General features: G+C 40.3%; 1 protein-coding gene across 1 annotated transcript in view; it reads right to left on the bottom strand.

The window, feature by feature from the left end:
- The window catches only part of KTN1 (kinectin 1), a gene marked incomplete in the record, with an annotated part of 2,305,074 nt that overhangs the window by 1,760,164 nt on the left and 526,717 nt on the right, over positions 1-18,193 (bottom strand). The window contains 1 exon segment of the mRNA XM_044074427.1: positions 10,075-10,143. Coding sequence (XP_043930362.1) covers positions 10,075-10,143 — 69 coding nt within the window.

Here is an 18,193-nt window from a genome sequence, read left to right as displayed (position 1 = left end):
ATTGGTGTGATTAGGGAAGAACACTGGCAATTCGATTGTTTGGTTAAAGTGAAAATGAGAACAGACTTTAGGGATAAAAAAAGGATTGGTCCGGAGAGAAACCCTATCTTAGTGAAAAATTAAATATGGAGGTTTAACTGATAGGGCTTGTAGTTCAGAAACCCATTTGGCTGAGGTTATTGCCACCAGAAAAAGAGTCTTCTAAGACAAGAATTTCAATTGACAGCTATGGGCTGGGTTCAAAGGGTGGCAAAGTAAGTCTAGAAAGGACTAGATTTAGATCCCAAGGAGGAATGGAGTCTTGAACAGGAGGTTTTAACATCATGGATCCCTTAAGAAAAGATTTGCACAGTTTGTGAGACATAAGGTTCAAATCATTAATCCCCACATGAAAATTGGATATTGCTGCTAGCTGAACTCGGAGTGTAGCAGCTGCTGAACCCTGGTGAAAGAGTTCTGAAAGGAACTCTAAAACAATAGTAATAGGAGCTGTAAATGGATCAACTTCTCTTATGTGCCCATATAGAAAATCTCTTCCATTTACTGTGATACAATTTTCTAGTTGAAGGCTTGTGAGAATAGATAATGATATGGGTTATGAGATAATGATTTGGATTACAGCTGGGGACAGATCATGAAGCCTAACTAGTGATGGAACTGGAGCAGCTATGCTGTCAGTTTGAGTGTGTGTAGAATGGAGTGAAGAGAACCTGACGTGTGTCAAGAGGTCTGGCACTGGGTCCAGAGTCCATGGATAGTCTAACAGGTGAGGCTCGAGAAAAGGAAACCAAATCTGACGAGGCCAGTAAGGAGCGATGAGGATCACCTTGCTTCCCAACAACATTGCCTTCTGTATGACCTTGGGAATGAGTGGAAAAGGAGGAAAAGCATAAAGGATTCCCAGGGGGCCAATCATGGACGGGTGCATCTCTTGGAGACTCTCCCGGAGGGGGGATGAGGGGAGAAAAAGGTGCTGCATTTTGGTGTTGATGGGGCTGGCAAAGAGATTGCAGCAGGGTTGTCCCCACTTGTGGAAGATCAGATGGGCTACTTTCTGGTTCAAAGACCATTCGCGAGGTAACAATATTGCCCTGCTTAGCTTGTCCGCTATCACGTTGGATGTCCCCAGGATGTGCATTGCAATGAGAATGAGTTGGGAAGAAATCGCCCAGTTCCAAACTCGCAGGGCCTCTCAACAAAGGGTATGATTTGGTTCCCCCCTTGTTTATTTAGATACCAAACCACTGACATGTTGTCTGTCTGGATAGCTATCGTCCCAAGAGGGAGAAAGTCGTGAAGTGCTTGCAACGCTAGAAGCACTGCTCTCATCTCTAGGACACTGATATGCAGATGGGCCTCTTGATCTTGCCATGTGCCTTGGACAGTAATGCCTAGAAAAATGTCCCCCCCCCCCCCATCTGGGAGGCATCCGTGGTCACAGTGGCAACAGGTTGGTGTGGTACAAAGGGAGTCCCTGTGGTAAGATGGCCTGGCTGAATCCACCAGTAGAGATCCTTTTGAATGAAACTGTGATCAGTATCTGGTGATGCAGAGGCAACTGCTGAAAGGACCACTGGGATGACAGGAGCCACTGGAGTATCCTCATATGTAGCCTTGCAAATGGTACCAAGGTTATGGTCGACACCATTGCTCCAAGAAGCTGCAACACCACCTTTGCTTTGACTCTTCGAAGAGGAAGTATCCTGTAAATTTGCTGTGCAAGATTCTGTATTCTGTCTGTAGGTAGTCTGGCTATCATAGAAACCGTGTCTATGATTGCTCCTATAAAGGTTATTGATTGAGTGGGCAAAGTTGAGGATTTTTCCCAGTTTACAGAGATTCCCAACTGGGAACAGAGCTTGATTGTGGAATCGCTGGATTGAACTAGACTATGCCTGGTGGTGGCGGTCAGGAACCAATCATCCAGATATGGAAAGACTTGGATTCCATGACGCCTCAAATGAGTTGTCACTACTGCCATGCATTTGGTGAACACCTGGAGGGGCTGTGATGAGACCAAAGAGCAGCGCCCGAAACTGGTAATGACCAACTCCCAGCTGAAAGCGTAGGTAACTCCTTGATTCTTTGTCCATTATGTGGTAGTAGGCATCCTGGAGATCTATTGAGCACATCCAGCTGTCTTTCCCTAACACAGGAAGTATGGATTGTAGAGTGACCATTCGAAACTTGGACTTCTTTACATACTCGTTTTAACCTGCTGAGGTCTAAGATGGGTCTCCAGTCTCCTGTTCTTTTTGGAACTAAAAAGAACATGGAGTATGTTCCGAATCCTGTCTGGTCTGCTGGGACCTTTTGGATGACTTTTTAATAGCAGCTTTTCTTTCTCTATAGCCACTTGATCCCTGTGATTGGGTGGTACATCTGGGATCCTTTTGAGAGGGTGTGGTGGAAGGGAAAACAGTATAGAGTAACCTCTGGTGATAATGTCTTGTACCCACTTGTCTTGAGTGAGATTTAGCCAGGCTTCTGGGTACCTGGACAGGGGACCCCCAACCAGCTCCAGAGATGCAGATTCGGGTTCCACATCAGGAACGCTGATAGGGATGGTCACGAAAGGAATCGCAATCTCCCTTATTTTGTGGGCCTCCCCTGCCTCTAGGGCAACGTCTACCATTAGTTCTTCTCCCCTGCCTCTGAAGGAGGAATCAACCTGTGTATCCTGGAAAGGTCTCTGTGATTTCTTGAACCACATTTTACCGCTCTTCTGACCTTTATGGTAAGGTCTAGAAGGAACGGTAAAACGGACTCCCACGACAGAGAGACTCTTTCCTTCCTGTTCACACCTGGTGAGGGTATCACCTGTGGTCCAAAAAGAGAGGATCCATCCACGGGGGCATTAGTGAATGTAGACTTGAAAGGCTCAGCAAAGTTGCATAGACGTATCCAGGAATGTCTCCTTAAGGAGACTCCTGAACCCACTGCCCTACTCGCACCATCCGCTGCATATGAGATCAGCTGCATGGAGGAGTTAACAATGGATGTTAGAGTAGCCAACTGAGTAGACACTGTAGATGGGACTGCTTCAGTAGAGGTACCCTGAAGAGTATCTCCTAACTCCTTTAGGAGATCTCTCTGAAGACTCGTTAAGTGTCATAGATAGTTCAGCGATCGAAGTGTAAAAGCCGCTGAAGAGAAGATACACTTCCCATACTTATCCATCATTCGGGATTCCTTATTGGGCGGATGGATAGAAAAAGTCTCTGCTAGCACCTTCTTAATGGCTGCCGCCACCACCATGGCATCAACAGGTAAGCCCTTGGATAAAATTTTTTTTGTCTTTAGGAGCAGAAAGAAATTTATTCGGCCTCCTGGGGACCAGTTACATGGCATCAGGAGTCTGCCATGCTTTCGGACTCAAGATCCAGTAATTCATCAAATGGAGGAGACACCCATGAAGCTGAGGGTTGAGACCCGAAAGCTTTCAGGTAAACTGACTCCTCATCAGACAGGGTAATGGTGAGCCAGCCGCCTCTCTGCCGGAGGATCTCCAAAATGTCTGCAAAGGAGACATCTTCAGACGATGACTTAGCTCATCGAGGTCAGTGTCAGATGTGAGAGACTCATCAGGGGAGTCTACATGCTTCCTCTTACATGATACCTTCCAAGGGGGCTCCTCAGCGGGGTCCTCTGGGGAGGTCTGGGAAGATCAGGGGCCACCCAAATGGGGGTCCTGAGGCTGTGGGTCTCTTCCATCCCAGGGAAGAGAGGATGCTGAGACTGTAGTCAGCGCTTGGAGTATAGCATCGGTACTTCTATGTGGGGCGGATGAACTATCCAACATGCTCCTCATCCTCACGAAGACAGATTCCTCCAGCTCCGAACGACGCACCAGCTCCGAAGAGAGCGTAGGTGCCGATGGCTCCAAAAGGATTGGCTCCGAGAAATATGTAGGGTCCGAGCTCACTCGGGTCAACGCACCAAGAGGGAAGCTCAGCACCGAAGTTGTTTGGTTCCAAGTGTTCCTCTCGGGGCCAACCGAAGAGCTTCGGACCCTAGACACTTTGGATGACACCGAGAGTGCCGAAGGGGAACTCTGCTCCGAGGCAACCACACGGGGTGCTGGAGCAGAGGACACCACTATAGACGGTACCGACAATATTGGCTCCAAAGGACCAATCTGGATTGGAGGAGGAAAGAGAGCAGGATCAGTAGCAGGAGTCGGCTCCGAGACCGAATGGGTCAGAGCAGACAAAAATTTTGGCAAGGCCGACGACTTGAGGAGTCTGAGCACCACACTCTCAATGTCTTTTTCAGACAGACTCCCGGAGGATCTGGAGGACAGTGTGGGAGGCCTTGTTCTCTGCAATATAGGCGATTTTAGAGAAAGGGAGACTGGTGGAATGTCCACTGACTGGCTCCGAAAAGGACTGCTAGTGATCAGCGCTGAAACACTTGGTGCCGATACTGCAGGGTCTATGTCCAAAATCTCAATCGGCCCCGAAGGCTGTGGAGCCATAGAGACAGAGACCAATTCCGATTTTGGCAACTTCTGTGGAGGTTCAGAGGCAGAAGTTGGGGCCGAAGAGGGCCATTTAGAGGTCTTGCCCTTATCCTTCCTAGATGAATGCGACCTAGCAGAGGAGGAAGAACTGGCTAGGTCTTCCTTGAAGGAAGGCTTCAAAAATGCCTTTCAAAATCAGCTTATTCTTCCATTCCTGGAGTACTCTAGGGCTAAAAGAATGGCAGAAGAGACAAGTTTCTTGTAGATGTTTGGTCCCTAAGCAGTACACACAGACGCTATGTCCATCGGTGATGGACATTTTTTGCGAACATTTAATACACTTTTTAAATCCTGACTGTTCTTTAGGTTCCTTAAGACATAATAGCAGCAGAGAAAAACCAACACACTCACACAAGAGAGGAACTAGATCCTCTGACTTAAGCAGATCTAGCTCCATCACCCACAAAAATAAAAAGGGGTTACTAGGTTCTCCAACGTAAATGAACCTAGTGCAAGAAAAGAAACAGGAACAAAAATAGAACCTCTAAGTTAAACGGTCTAGCCAAGAAAAAGAAACACACTCACAGGATACCACACACAAACGGCCAACAGGCCCAAGTAAATTTTAAACGGCAATAAGGTCAAATCCGGTTATAGACACAAATCGGTAATCACAAGAAGACAGTCAGCAATAGACTATGACAGAAAAAAACTTCACTAGAAGCAAAAAAACTCCTAATAAGCAGTAATAATAATAAAACCAAATCACTTGGCCACGGCCAACCAAAAGAAGCTTCCGACTGAAGACGCGGCAAACTACATCTGGGGAATGTGCTCATGCACCATGGGATACCTCCTAGCCACGAGCCAATCAGAAGATTTCAGGCTTTCTAAAAGCGGCCGAGTCAGAGCCGAGGAACGGCTCTGAACCCACACGTAATAATGGAGGTGAGCTAGAACTACATAACATGAAAGAAATTATGCATTGTTAGTATTATGCAAAAAGCCCAGAATTTCCGGACACAAGATATATAAAAAGATTGAGAGAGAAATTAGAGGAAAGAAAAATACTTCCACAAGAAAAGTCAGAAGCTTCAAATAAAAAGTTGCATTCATTAATACAACAGATTTGTGAAAAGCAGTATACAGATCAAGAAACTTTTATCTATTTGGAAAAAGAAGCATCTGAGGAAGTGCAAAAACAAACAACAAACTCAGAGATTTTTAAAAAGGATAAAAAAGAAATATGGACATGGGAAAGAAAGATATTTGATATGGTGCAATATTTATACAAAGAAGAAAGCCAAAGTAATCAATATAAACAAGGCAGCCCCAAAGATGTTCAAAGAGAAATATAGGCAAAGGCATCCAGATATGGAACATTTCATAGCAAAAAAATATCACAAACAGGGAATGTAGAAAAGAAGATTAGTAAAGTAGAAGTTAAAAAAAACAGTAGTCAAAGTTATGGAGTGCCTGCAAAGTGAAGGATTTGGTGCAGAAGGGTCTAACACAGGTTACATCACAGTATGATGGAGCGAGTCCTCAAAGTACGGAGAAGCAGGAAGATCTTAAGACATCTGAAAAAGAAATATGTACATGGGAAAGAAAAAGATATTTAATGTGGTGTAACATTTATGCAAAGGGGAAAGCAAAACTAACCAATACAAAAAGAGCAGCACCAAAGATATTTGGAGAGAAATACAGGCAAAGGAATCCAAACACGGAAAAACTTTACAATACAAAAAATAAGAAGACAAACAAGAAAAGTACAAAAGGTGATTAGTAATGGAGAAGTTAAAGAAATAGAAACTGAGGTGATGAAGTACCTGCAAAGTGAAGGATTCAGAATAGAAACACTAATTCAGAAAGTACCACAACAGGATAGAGCAATTGATATTCAAATTAAGGGGAAACTAGTGAACAGTAAGCAACTGGTCAGGTGCCATATGAAGATATTTTGGAGCTTTCCACATGAAACCAGTATAAATGTTAACCTGAAACCAGTATAAATGTTAACCTGAAGCTGGACAGCAAGGGAAGAAACAGGGATCTGTGGAAATTCTGATGCAGTCAATGTTGAGGAGTGATAGACCAATGAATTCCCATATGACAGAGTAATGGATGGCACAGGATGAAACTGAAGAGAATGTGCCACTGGAAGATGCTATACAACACTCTATATAATGCCTGCAGGAAATGGAAAACAAAAAATGTACCCTCAGTTTAGAAGAAAATGAGTTAAGAGAAGAGTTGCTTGATTTAATGGACAGAGATACACATATTAAGATCAATAAAAGAAATGGACTGCAGAAGGTCAATAAAACTCAAAAAGTCAGAAGTTTGATAAAACAAATGAACACAAAAATTAAGACTGTCCCTAGAGATCCATGCAATATAATATCAGTAAATAAGATATATTATTGTGCAGCTAAATTAATAACTGATAAAGTTCTACCACAAGAACACAGGGTAGCGAGGGAAAGGAAGGGGAGAAACCGAATACCATCATGGAAGTATCGAACGAGAAAACTATAAAGCAATTAAGACAAGAAGTGTCACTATTAGAAGAATATAGAAGAGGGAACACCAACAAAAATATTAAGACAGACAGACGTGATAATTGCAATGCGCATCAGATCAGGATCTATCAAGCACTATTGCAAATAAACTAAAAATCTCAGCAACGGCAGAAAAACTTGGAAGATGCTCAGAAAAATATAAAGGAAAAGCACAAAATAAACAGTTTATTGATGACCCAAAACAGAGAACTGGAAAACAAGGTAAAAGGAATTTAAAGACCGCCAAAAAGGAAGAAATAGATGCATCTATGAAGATCCTGTGGAACATAAAGATGCTAAATGGATAGAAGTAAAAGAAAGAATAAGAAGTTTAAATGTACAGAATATGAAATGGGAAGTAGTAACAGCCAGAGCGATTGAAACAAAGTTAAGAAAAGCCTCTAAATGGAAAACCCCAGGCCCAGATGCAGTACCTAACTTTTGGCTAAAAGTATTAACATCTTTGAAAGAAGAGCCATGAGTAAAAACTAATTATATGCACACCTCGAACAGACAACAACCTTGCCAGCAGGAAAACCAATGCTCCTACTTAAGAGTGAACCTAAAAGCTACCCTAAAAATTATAGACCAATAACTTGTCTTCTGACGTATAAACTATACATGGGAATTGAAGCAGACAGAGTTTATAGTCATTTAGAAGAAAACTCAATTATGGCAGTAGAACAAAAGGGCAATAAAAGAAAGTCATATGGAACAAAGGATCATTTGTTAAATTATGTCATAGTGGATGTAGATCAGAGCATGTGCATGTACCTTTAAGAAGCATTTCCAGTTGCAGCAAGTGCGATGTATATATATATATATATATATATATATACACACACACACAAACAGATATATATATATATATATATATATATATATATCACACACACACACACACACACACACACACACACACACACACACACACACACACACACACACACACACACACACACACAGAGCACGTATACAATTACACCTGAACAGGACCTTTCAATGTTACTCCAGAGGCTTGAAATCAATATCAGGTTGCAAGGCAAATTAAACTAAAGCCCCAAGTATTAATTAGCAACATATATCTATAGGTGCTTTAGGGATTTAATTAGCTAGTATGCACAGCACACGATTCTTTGACAAAATCCTGAACTGCAATATTAGCAAATATAATGTACAAGCTCAAAAACTGGAAATGAATTGCTATGAATTTAAGTTAAAAATACAAGTCTTAAAAATGTTTACTATACCCATTAATAATCTGTTGCTGCCAAACATTTCTGGAAAAAATATAAATGAGAAGCAGTAAGCAGAAAAATCTAGGATTTACTACGGGAAAGGCAAGCACTATCCCACCCCTAAAAAATTTTCACGAGACAAAACTGCAAATTCAGCAGACTGGGGGCTTAACAACCATAGACACTCAAATTTACTACTGGCCCACACAAATGAAGAAGGTTTATTTGATGCAATATGAAACAAGCATGGAGAAATGGAAAGCAGTGATAAAGAAAAACTACTAGCAGAGACCAAGCATACATTTTTGACCCAGGAAAACTGATTAAAAACAGAACCACTAGCATCACAGATTCTGCTAACTACAAAGAAAGTTTAACTGCATTATTAAGAAAAGGAACAGGAAATGAGAGAGATGCGACTTGGTTGCCTAGGTCTATTAGAACAGGTGCTTAAAAGGAATAGCTACCCACAACCCTACTACATTTAATATTTAAAACCTACAGGGGCTCTACAGTTGACAAAATGCATTTCCTATAGGCATACAGAAATATACAAACCACAGAAACAGAACCTAAGGAGTGGTGAAAGAAAAAGAAAACATCCAGGATATGTTGGGGAAGTTAAAAACGGATCAGACTACCTTGCTTTCAATGCTTTCCGTTTCTGATAGGGGAAAAGGAGTCATGGGTGTAATAAAAGAATATAAGCATATTCAACAAGGAATATATAACTCCCAGAACTACTGTTCTGAGTTAGCCACAAGGAAAAATTAGTAAGCAGAATAAATAACAGAAGATGAGCATCAGAAAATATAACAGAAGAGCAGGAAAGAAACATGGGGATTGACATCTCTCTTGAAGAGTGGGCTTCAATGTGTGGCATCCAAGTACACTACAGAAATCAAAGAGATTTTGTATTTTTGCTCAAATACTTTTATACCCCAGGGACAATTCAACAGATGTTCCCAGCAGTTAGAGACAAAACACGGGTGAAAGAGGGAATGGAGTCCATACATTCTGGTATATCTAGGGCTTGAATCCTTTAGCAGTCTCTTCAAAATGTACTTGTCTGACAAGCATGTATACATGGAGTGGTTTCTCCTGGGGTACTCCTGACAACACGATATGGTAATGCTCAATAAGGCCTCAAACTTTGTAATATTGTTTCTGTTCAACTCCAGTCTTCAGGCCCATGACTACCGCTACCATTCTCCATACTACAACAAATAGGTATATTAGCCAAGCTACACCAGCTTTGTTCTGTTACAGATCTTCTAAACATACCAACTGACCACTTCAATTACAGCAGCTATAGTACTGGATCACAGTTCAAGGATTTTTAGACACCACTTCTTCATAGGATTGTATGCCCACTAGGTAAAGATGGTACTTGAAATATTCCTTCTACCTCTTGACATCTTGCCAGGTGGTGTTCAGCATTTCAAATCCCTTGACTTGCATGGCCTAGGTAAAGTAGCAGCTTTTCCTGCCATAGCCGCACAAGTATAATTCATCACAAAACCATAGCTGTTAAAGAAAACACCTTTTAGGAAAAAGATGGAAAAAAAGGGATGCACCTTTCTTACTACTCAAAATGAAGTACGGCTGACAGATGCAATTTTTTTTTCAGTTATGACTGGAGTACCCAATAAAGAATGCTGGCTGTAGTGAACTGTCTTTAGAGAGAGAGCAAGAACAGCAAACTAAGGAAAAAAAATGAAACATGACAATATACCAAGTTGACAGGAAAATTCAATGTTTCAATGCAATCACAATTTTTAACACTCTGCAAAACAAGGATATCCCTTTTTACCTGTTCTGTCAGCTGGGCATTCAGTTGATGCAAATCTAGTTTTAAACTTATGTTTTTGTCCTTCAAATCCTGTAAAACAAAAAACAAGTAGTTACTCTAATGCACTAATAAATTAAGTCAACCCATATGATAACTTCCTATGTAAAGTAACCAACCAACACCACAACAAACTGGCAAAATAGTTGGGTTATACCAGCTTTACCGGTAAATTTTTGTCATACACTCCAAACTTCATACAAACAATGCCAATATACCCACAGAATTAAATTAATCTAATGGTAGCTATGAAAACCTACAATAAAGCCATTATGAAAATGTTTTCCACAGCAGTTACCAACAGCAAAACCACTGGTTGCCAAGGCCATGAGAAAAATTTCTAGCTATAAATCAGTGCTTGGGAACAAACTGTCAAGCATGGATATGGTAACTTTGGTATGACACTGTATTCTCCAAGCCCACTTCAATTTCTTCTTGGGTATGACAGTATACTCCAAGACTACTCGTTTCTTGCGTAAAAATGTGAAGCTCTAACAGAGGTAAAACATTTGAAATCAGAGAAGTAGAATGAGACTTAGAAACAAAAGACATGCTGCACAAGCCACTCTCAGATCTCGGCAATAATCATGTTTTTATCTCAGTTAACTACAAGGGAACTCTTCTTAAGGGGGTAGCGATTGGGTTCATCCCCTCCAAAACACATTTTTTCATTGTTTTCCCTTCACAAGTTTGCAAGTTAAGGGAGCATTTGTACTTGCTGCTGGCACAACTCATGCCATAACATCACATATGCATTACACAACTGCTCCTAGCACCAAAGTTTGCCAGTTTACCTGCAAACCAAAGAGGTAGCATAATTCCTACAAATTAAGAAATGAAGATTTATTGTCTACACTACTAACAAGCACAAATATGTTTGACAAAGAAACTCCAATATTCAAACTTGGACAGAGGGCCCTTTCTAACATGGGAGGCTGGTGACAGGGTATGTGGGACCTAGCAAAGTGTGTGTGTGCGTGTGTGGGGGGAGGGGGGGGGGGGAGTCCTCTCAAAAAACAACTGATAGGGGAGGATTCTAGTGCAGTTCAACTGATGAAACATTGGTAATACCAAATTTTGAAGACCATCCTCAATAGTTATGACAAACATGGGTGAATATCAAATAAATACACCAGAAAGGGAAGGGCCACAAGAGAGCACAGGGACCAAGATCAAAATGCTTAATCCTGAAAGCAGAGCTAACAAACAAATCAGTCTCTTGCAATTACAGTGACGATTACGCCTGGTGAAGGAAAATGACAATTCTTAGTGAAGGTGTAACACATGTTCCAGAGGCTATGACATAGATGTCTAAATTACACTTCTGAAGCAAGCACATGAAGTAGCCAAACCTCTTCACTACAGAACTTCCAGCAGGCAGTTAGCAGCATGATGATGAAACATAATGCAGCTGGACAATCCTGCTAGGCCTTCCTACCCTAATTAGAGCAAAGATGACAAAAAGCAGCAGTTCTGTCTCAATATACTACACTTAATACAGGTAAAAATCTGAGCTTATGGCAAACATACAAGCAATGAAAAGTGTGTTTTGCCTCAATGGACAGGATCCCTAAAGATGTGGATAACCCTTTAAAAAGGGAAATTAGTCAATCCAAAGGGGCAACAACATTTATGAAAGATCAGTTGGGGTTACCACATGGTGGCCTACAGCTCCAAAATCCAATGAACAGAGGAGGCAGCTACAAGAAAGCATCTTCCAAGGCACAAACTTCAGTGTCATTGAACCAGATGCTTCAAAATGCGAAAAAGCTTTTCAGTCAACTTCAGCCAATACAGTTTAGAAATTCTTCAGTGGTGGAAGGACATGCAGCACACCTTCAAGGAGTTACATGACCATCCAGAGATGGATCACAAATCTTGCTCTCCTCAAAGTCATGAAACACAGTAAAATCCGAAGTATGTACTCTGAATGCAAAAAAAAAAAAAACAAAAATAAAAGGCTCAGAATATAAAGATGCTTTGAAGTACTTCCAAATATCAGGTAAGCAGATGAAATGTGGTGACACTGGGTATGATTCTGCACAAATGGAAAAATTCAAACTATCCTGTGGAAAACATGCTATTAGCTTCAACAATTTGCAAATACTCCAGATAGATCACACCACACAATCTACACCAAAAGTCAGGCCCTCTGGTATATATATTTACCACCTTAAATGAGAGGGACAGCTTGTTAGAAATGGGTGAGCTTGCTGTATTTGCCAAGGACCAAACTGCCTGAAGGTGCACTATTTTTGGCAACCATGCAATAAGAATGGTTTCTTCTTTCTTCACTTAACTCCATGAGGGGACATGGGATCAGCATAAATGGATGACAATACTATCCTCCACAAACTCACTTTTGTCATGCTGCACTCAGGAGGACAGAGACAGAACTGTACTCTCTCAAGCAACATATAGAACACTCAGAATACCACACTTCTGAAAAATCAAAACAGCTTTAGAATCCATGACTCCAGGAAAAAACTGTGGAAGAGTTCAGTGCGCCTAGCAGCACATTCAATGAATGCCTGCTGTACAGACAATGTGAAAAGAAGGATTTCAGCCAGCAACTCCTCCAGTAGCATGATCCCCAACAGTCTTCCTGAAGATCATCCATCTGCTGATGGCAGAAGACAATGTAGAGTGCAAGCCATTTGGAGACTGCACACTTTTTTCTAAGGGTGATATCTTCATAGTCAACAGAAAAAGAAGCAAGCTGGCTAATCATCTGCTAAGGAAGGGAGTGTCACTGTTAAAGGTCAGGTAAAGTTTTCTATAAAAAAAAATGCATGCAAACATAATGGAATAGTCCCCTGGGTCTTATTTATGGTCCTCCTTTTTGTAGAGGGATGACAGCTGCAGTCCTCCATTCCCTAGCGATGAGGCTTGTCTGGAGGCTGTAGTGAAATAGATATTCACATTTCAAGCTATTTAGGAGACATCCTGGGATATTATCAGGAGCCATTGATGCAGTGATTTTAGCTCTGGAGAGTGCAGTGAGGACCTGTTCTTTAGTGATAGTTGGGGGATAAATGGTACAGGGCATTTCTTGGGGGAAACCAGGGGTAAAACTGGAGCTACATTTATTGGCCAGCTCAGTAGAGGAAGTTCCATTTACAATTAGTTCAGCATACTGCTTGGTATTCCCTTTAAGGCTGTATACATAACTGAAAAATTACATATGGTACAGAATTTACTATGTTGGAAGATTTAAGATTGACACTACCTAAAAAAAGGCACTACGTGGGGTGGATTATGTTTTGGTCAACACGAGAAAACTTAGTAAGGACATGTGCAGACCGGCAAATCATCTGAAGCTGACAAATATTTGGCCCCCTTAGAAGGAATCCAGTAACTAAGCCAATTGTTAAAATCAACCGTCTTCTGTTTAAATTGTAGCATCATCCTTGGAGAAGGTAGAATACTGCTCAGTGTTAGACTCGTACCTTCTTGGGACACAATCTGAATGCTCCAACGTGTCTTTCTTTATATAGTTCTGAATGTGCCCCCTGTCTTTCTTTATATAGTCCTGGGAGGTACACCTTAGGTCATTAACACCCACATGGATTATGACAAAGTCATACTGGTACTTGTGGCTCAATGTCCTCAGTGCATGTGTGATCTGGCGGATCCTTGCCACTGACAGGCAACTGATCGTGACAGTCTCCTAAGCATGCAGTCATGAGGGATTTGGACATCCAAGTTGATAGCAACCTGACATTTGACCACCATGTTCCTTCCATTGTATGGAAAGCTTTCCATATGGCCCACCTCATAAGTAAAGGTATCTCATTAAGGGACAAGGAGGTCACAACAAACAAAAAATACACAAAACCAAAGCAAAGCATCAGGTAATATTGCTGGAATCCACAAACCAGAATAGATTGGCAATAAAAGAAGAAATACAGTGACTCGCACAGCAGAAGTTGTATAAAGCACCAAATATCAATGGGTAGTAATAAGCAGACAACAGTTTAATGAAGGTAACTATTTTCACATTAAAAGCAATGCTTCATCAGACCAACTAACAATACTACAATTAGTCTGCTTTGGGACAACAACATACCTTTAAGTTTTTTGTTTTAGAGGTAGTTCAGTTAGGTATTAGAGGTGGAGATTTGAGAAATAAAACTGAGGTTAGAGAAAATAACTGGCTCCTAGAATAAGTCTTACAGATCTCCTGGGTTAAATGAAATGCTTTCCCTTAAAGCAGGTCTAAAGGCAGAATTTTTTATTCATTAGTTTATTATTTTTAAATTTAATTTTGTTTTTATTTACATATGAGGATTAGATGAAATGTTTTTATAGGTACATGATTTATTATTTTGCGCTTTGTATACCCTTATATATACATGTGGTCTCATGATAATGATGTCATCAGTGTGTGACAAGTTGGTTAGAGAGGGATGTTTGCAAGTTACATACACAGGTAATGGTAATTGATTTTAATTAATTTCTTTAGATTACTGTGAAAATGATTATTACTTTATTAATGGGAGGGTTTTAAGGCTTTATATTGAAGTTTTTTTTTAGTATTGTCAGTTGGTCTGATGAAGCATTGTCGTTTTTAATGCAAAAGCACTTACCTTCATTAAACTGTTATCCACTTATTACTACCTGTTGGTATTTGGTGCTTTATATAACTTCTGCTGTGGGAGTCGCTGTGTTTCTTCTTTTATTACAAGTGTATTCTGGTTTGTGAATTCCAGCGACATCACCTGACACTGTGCTATGGTTTTGTGTTTGTTCCAAGTTTGTATTAGCGTCAAGGCATGGAAGAAAGTCTTAATATTGAGCTTCCGTATATTCCAAACAGGATGGATAGGTTACAATGAATTTAAGAAACAGATAATAATCCTTTCCTGTGTCATATTCTGGATTTATCAGGGACTATAGTGGAAGCTAGACAAGAAGTGTAATTGAGTTTTTCTAATTTGCTGCGTGAACTAGAAAAACTGTACAAATTTAAACGCATGCAGTAGCAAAGGATACATCTGAAGGCTTGTATCCATCATAAAGTCATACCGAGAGGACTATGTACCTTAAAGATGCCCACATTTGGGTCTGCTTACCCAGAATTACTTAAAATGAGACAAATATTGAATATATGGCTGGGCTTGGACTATGTACAGTTGCTCATTAACTTTTTTCGTCCCACTGAGGAAGAGTTATTGAAGGACATTAATGCTATATAAGCTGAAATACACAAGTTTTCAGTTGATATTGTGACTACCAGCTAGGATGAATTATATGAACAGATTGTCAACTATGATGAGAGACTACAAGCCAATAAGTTTAAGAAGTTATGAAGGAATGTTACTGATTTTTAAGTGGGACATGTTTGCTCATGGCCAAGGAAAGAGTTGGGGTCAAGCCCCAATATTGTTAACAATGGGGTATCTCCACAGAAACTGACGAGTCTTGCTGGTGATGCTTTGGTTTTGTCCCAAAGCTCTTCTGTTATTTGGGCTGAGAATAGTAGTGCTATATCTTTTTTGTCAGGCACTACTGACTTGACAGGATGTATAGTTTGAAAAAATTCCAATGTCTCATTCTACACTGGTTCCACACATGTTTAGCCTCCTTTTTCTCTACCAGGGCCTCTCCCCATTGCAACAGGGCAGTGCCCAGGGAGGTCAGAGTTGGTCGAGGAGAGGTAGTGTCCACCACAGTCAATGGAGAGATTTACACAAATGGTAACTTGGAGCAGAACCTGAATGACCTGTTTTTAACATTTTTTCTGTTGAGCTTACCCCAGAACAACTGAATGTATTGAATGGAGGTCTTTCTATTGTTCCTTCTCAGAGATAGAATTTGACACAGGTACTTGCTGATTTAAGGTTATTTATACAATCTCTCTCTCTCTCTCTCTCTCTCTCTCTGATGTTTCAAGGTATGGGTGATACTCGTAAGGTGTTAGCTAAACCAAGTACATTCATTCCTGACAAGCATCCGATCATAGAAGCTTTTATTGCAGTATGTGATGAACAGATCAGGGCAGCTTTGTTAACTGAACATTCTGCTTCTTTTTAAAATCTTTCAAGAGGCAGAAATGCTGGCATCACAAGAATTGAAATGTCTTAATTCAGTTGAAATATATCCATCCGATAACGGTGATGGTGGGGGTTGTTGTTATGGACAAAGTAGCTTATTTAGCAGCCATGGAACAACTTCTGAATGACAAATGTAATTATCAGCCAATTTCTAAGCCTCAGTTGACGGCCATCATCAAAAGAGTTTCAGTTTTGCTTTTTGTTTTAATGGTGACAACTATGATTACAAAAGATCTGTTCAAGTATTTCTATTGGAATTTCCAGTTGTTCTGATACTTTATGGACTCCCAAAAGTCCATAAATGTCTATCCCAACCCCCCCCATGCATCCAGTACTATCGAGCAGAGGCTGGACCACAGAGCCTATATCTATTTATTTGGAAAAGACACAGACCAGTGCAAGATAATGTCAACTCTGTTTTAAGAGACACTAAAGATTTTTGCAAGATCTTTATAGAAAGAGTCAGCAGCTTATCGAATACCCAAGATCTTGTTTTTGTCACATTAGATATTACTTCTTTGTTTACTGTTATTCCTAATACCACAGGTATTGAATATGATATACTTTCTTGCAACATGATGCTAATTTTTCTTATATGAAGGTGGATTTGATTTGCATGCTTCTGGAGCTGGTTTTGGAAAACAATGCCTTTGTCTTTGGTGAGCAGTATTCTTTACAGAAGGCTGGTGTAGCTATGGGCACTACTTGTGCAAATAGCTATGCCAACCTTATGTTAGCACATTGGGAGCATGACAAGGTTTATGTAACAATGTGTTTACTAAACACATTGTTTACTATAAACACTTTATTTTTTTGCTGTGGAGAGGTACCCGTGAGTCATTACAGGAGTTTTAGTTTATGCAGGATACCACTGAATTTTTGAGGTTTAGTATTAATATGTCTTGCGAATCCACAGACTTCTTAGACACAACAATCACCAGAGATATGTTAGGTAGGTTTAAGACTGGTATATACAAGAAGTCATGTAAGGAGGATTCCCATCTACATAAAAGCAGCATGCGCCCGAAGTACATTCCTAGGAATGTGCTTAGAGGGGCAGGTGTTTCGAATTATTCGTCTTCATACAGAAGAACACTCTTTAGATCAGGCTTTGAAGGAATTAAAGGATGAATTCCTTAAACAAGGTTACATGGTCAGAAAGACTGACTCTTGCATATCTAATGTGAGGTCTGAAAGAGCTAGTAAAGCTAGACCCTTTTGTGACTAACTAGAGGACATGCAGAAGAGAGATCAGTTAGCTGTGTTTTTACATACTCTAATGATATTAATCTGGTAAGTGACATAATGAAAAGAAACTGGGGTATTCTCTGGAGTTGTCCTGAATTGATTATTTTGATAGGCAATACACCTGAGTTTTGTTTCTGGAATAATCTCTCAAGAGGCAACTTAGTTGCAGGAATGTTGCAACTGTAACATATTCCCTATCTTCTATACGTTGTGGTACATTTCCCTGCTTGAATTGTAAGGCTTGCAGATTTACTTATTCTAAATATGCCTTTGGACAGCCCACTCTACAACATGAGACTGAATTCTCCTTTTACGCATACTGTAAGGCTGCGAATGTGATACTACGCCTTCTGTGAATGCTGTTATGCCTTTTACATCGGCAAAATTAACTGTTTGAAGGAAAGGATTTTAGAACATCACGGAGACATCAGATATAAAACCAGCAATGCTCTAGCTACAAGTCTCCACTTTGGGAGAGCAACACACCTTTAAGTTTTTTGTTTTAGAGGTGGCTCCGTTAGGTATAAGAGGTGGAGATTTGAGAAATAAAACTGAGGCTAGAGAACAAAGCTGGATCCTAGAGTTACAGTCTTACAGATTGCCTGGGTTAAATGAAATGTTTTCCCTTAGAGCAGCTCTAAAGGCACAATCTTTTATTCATTAGTTCATTATTTTTATTTTTAATTTTGTTTTTATTTATATATGAGGGTTAGATGAAAATTTTTATAAGTATGTGATTTATTATTTTGTGCTTTGCATACCCATATATATATATATAT

Source organism: Protopterus annectens, chromosome 6.part0 (assembly GCF_019279795.1).
Source record: "Protopterus annectens isolate FY-2018-M chromosome 6.part0, PAN1.0, whole genome shotgun sequence".
In the NCBI taxonomy this organism is placed as follows: Eukaryota; Metazoa; Chordata; order Ceratodontiformes; family Protopteridae; genus Protopterus; species Protopterus annectens.
Note: the sequence above shows the minus strand (reverse complement) of the source record. Positions and strands in the feature narration are given on the sequence as shown.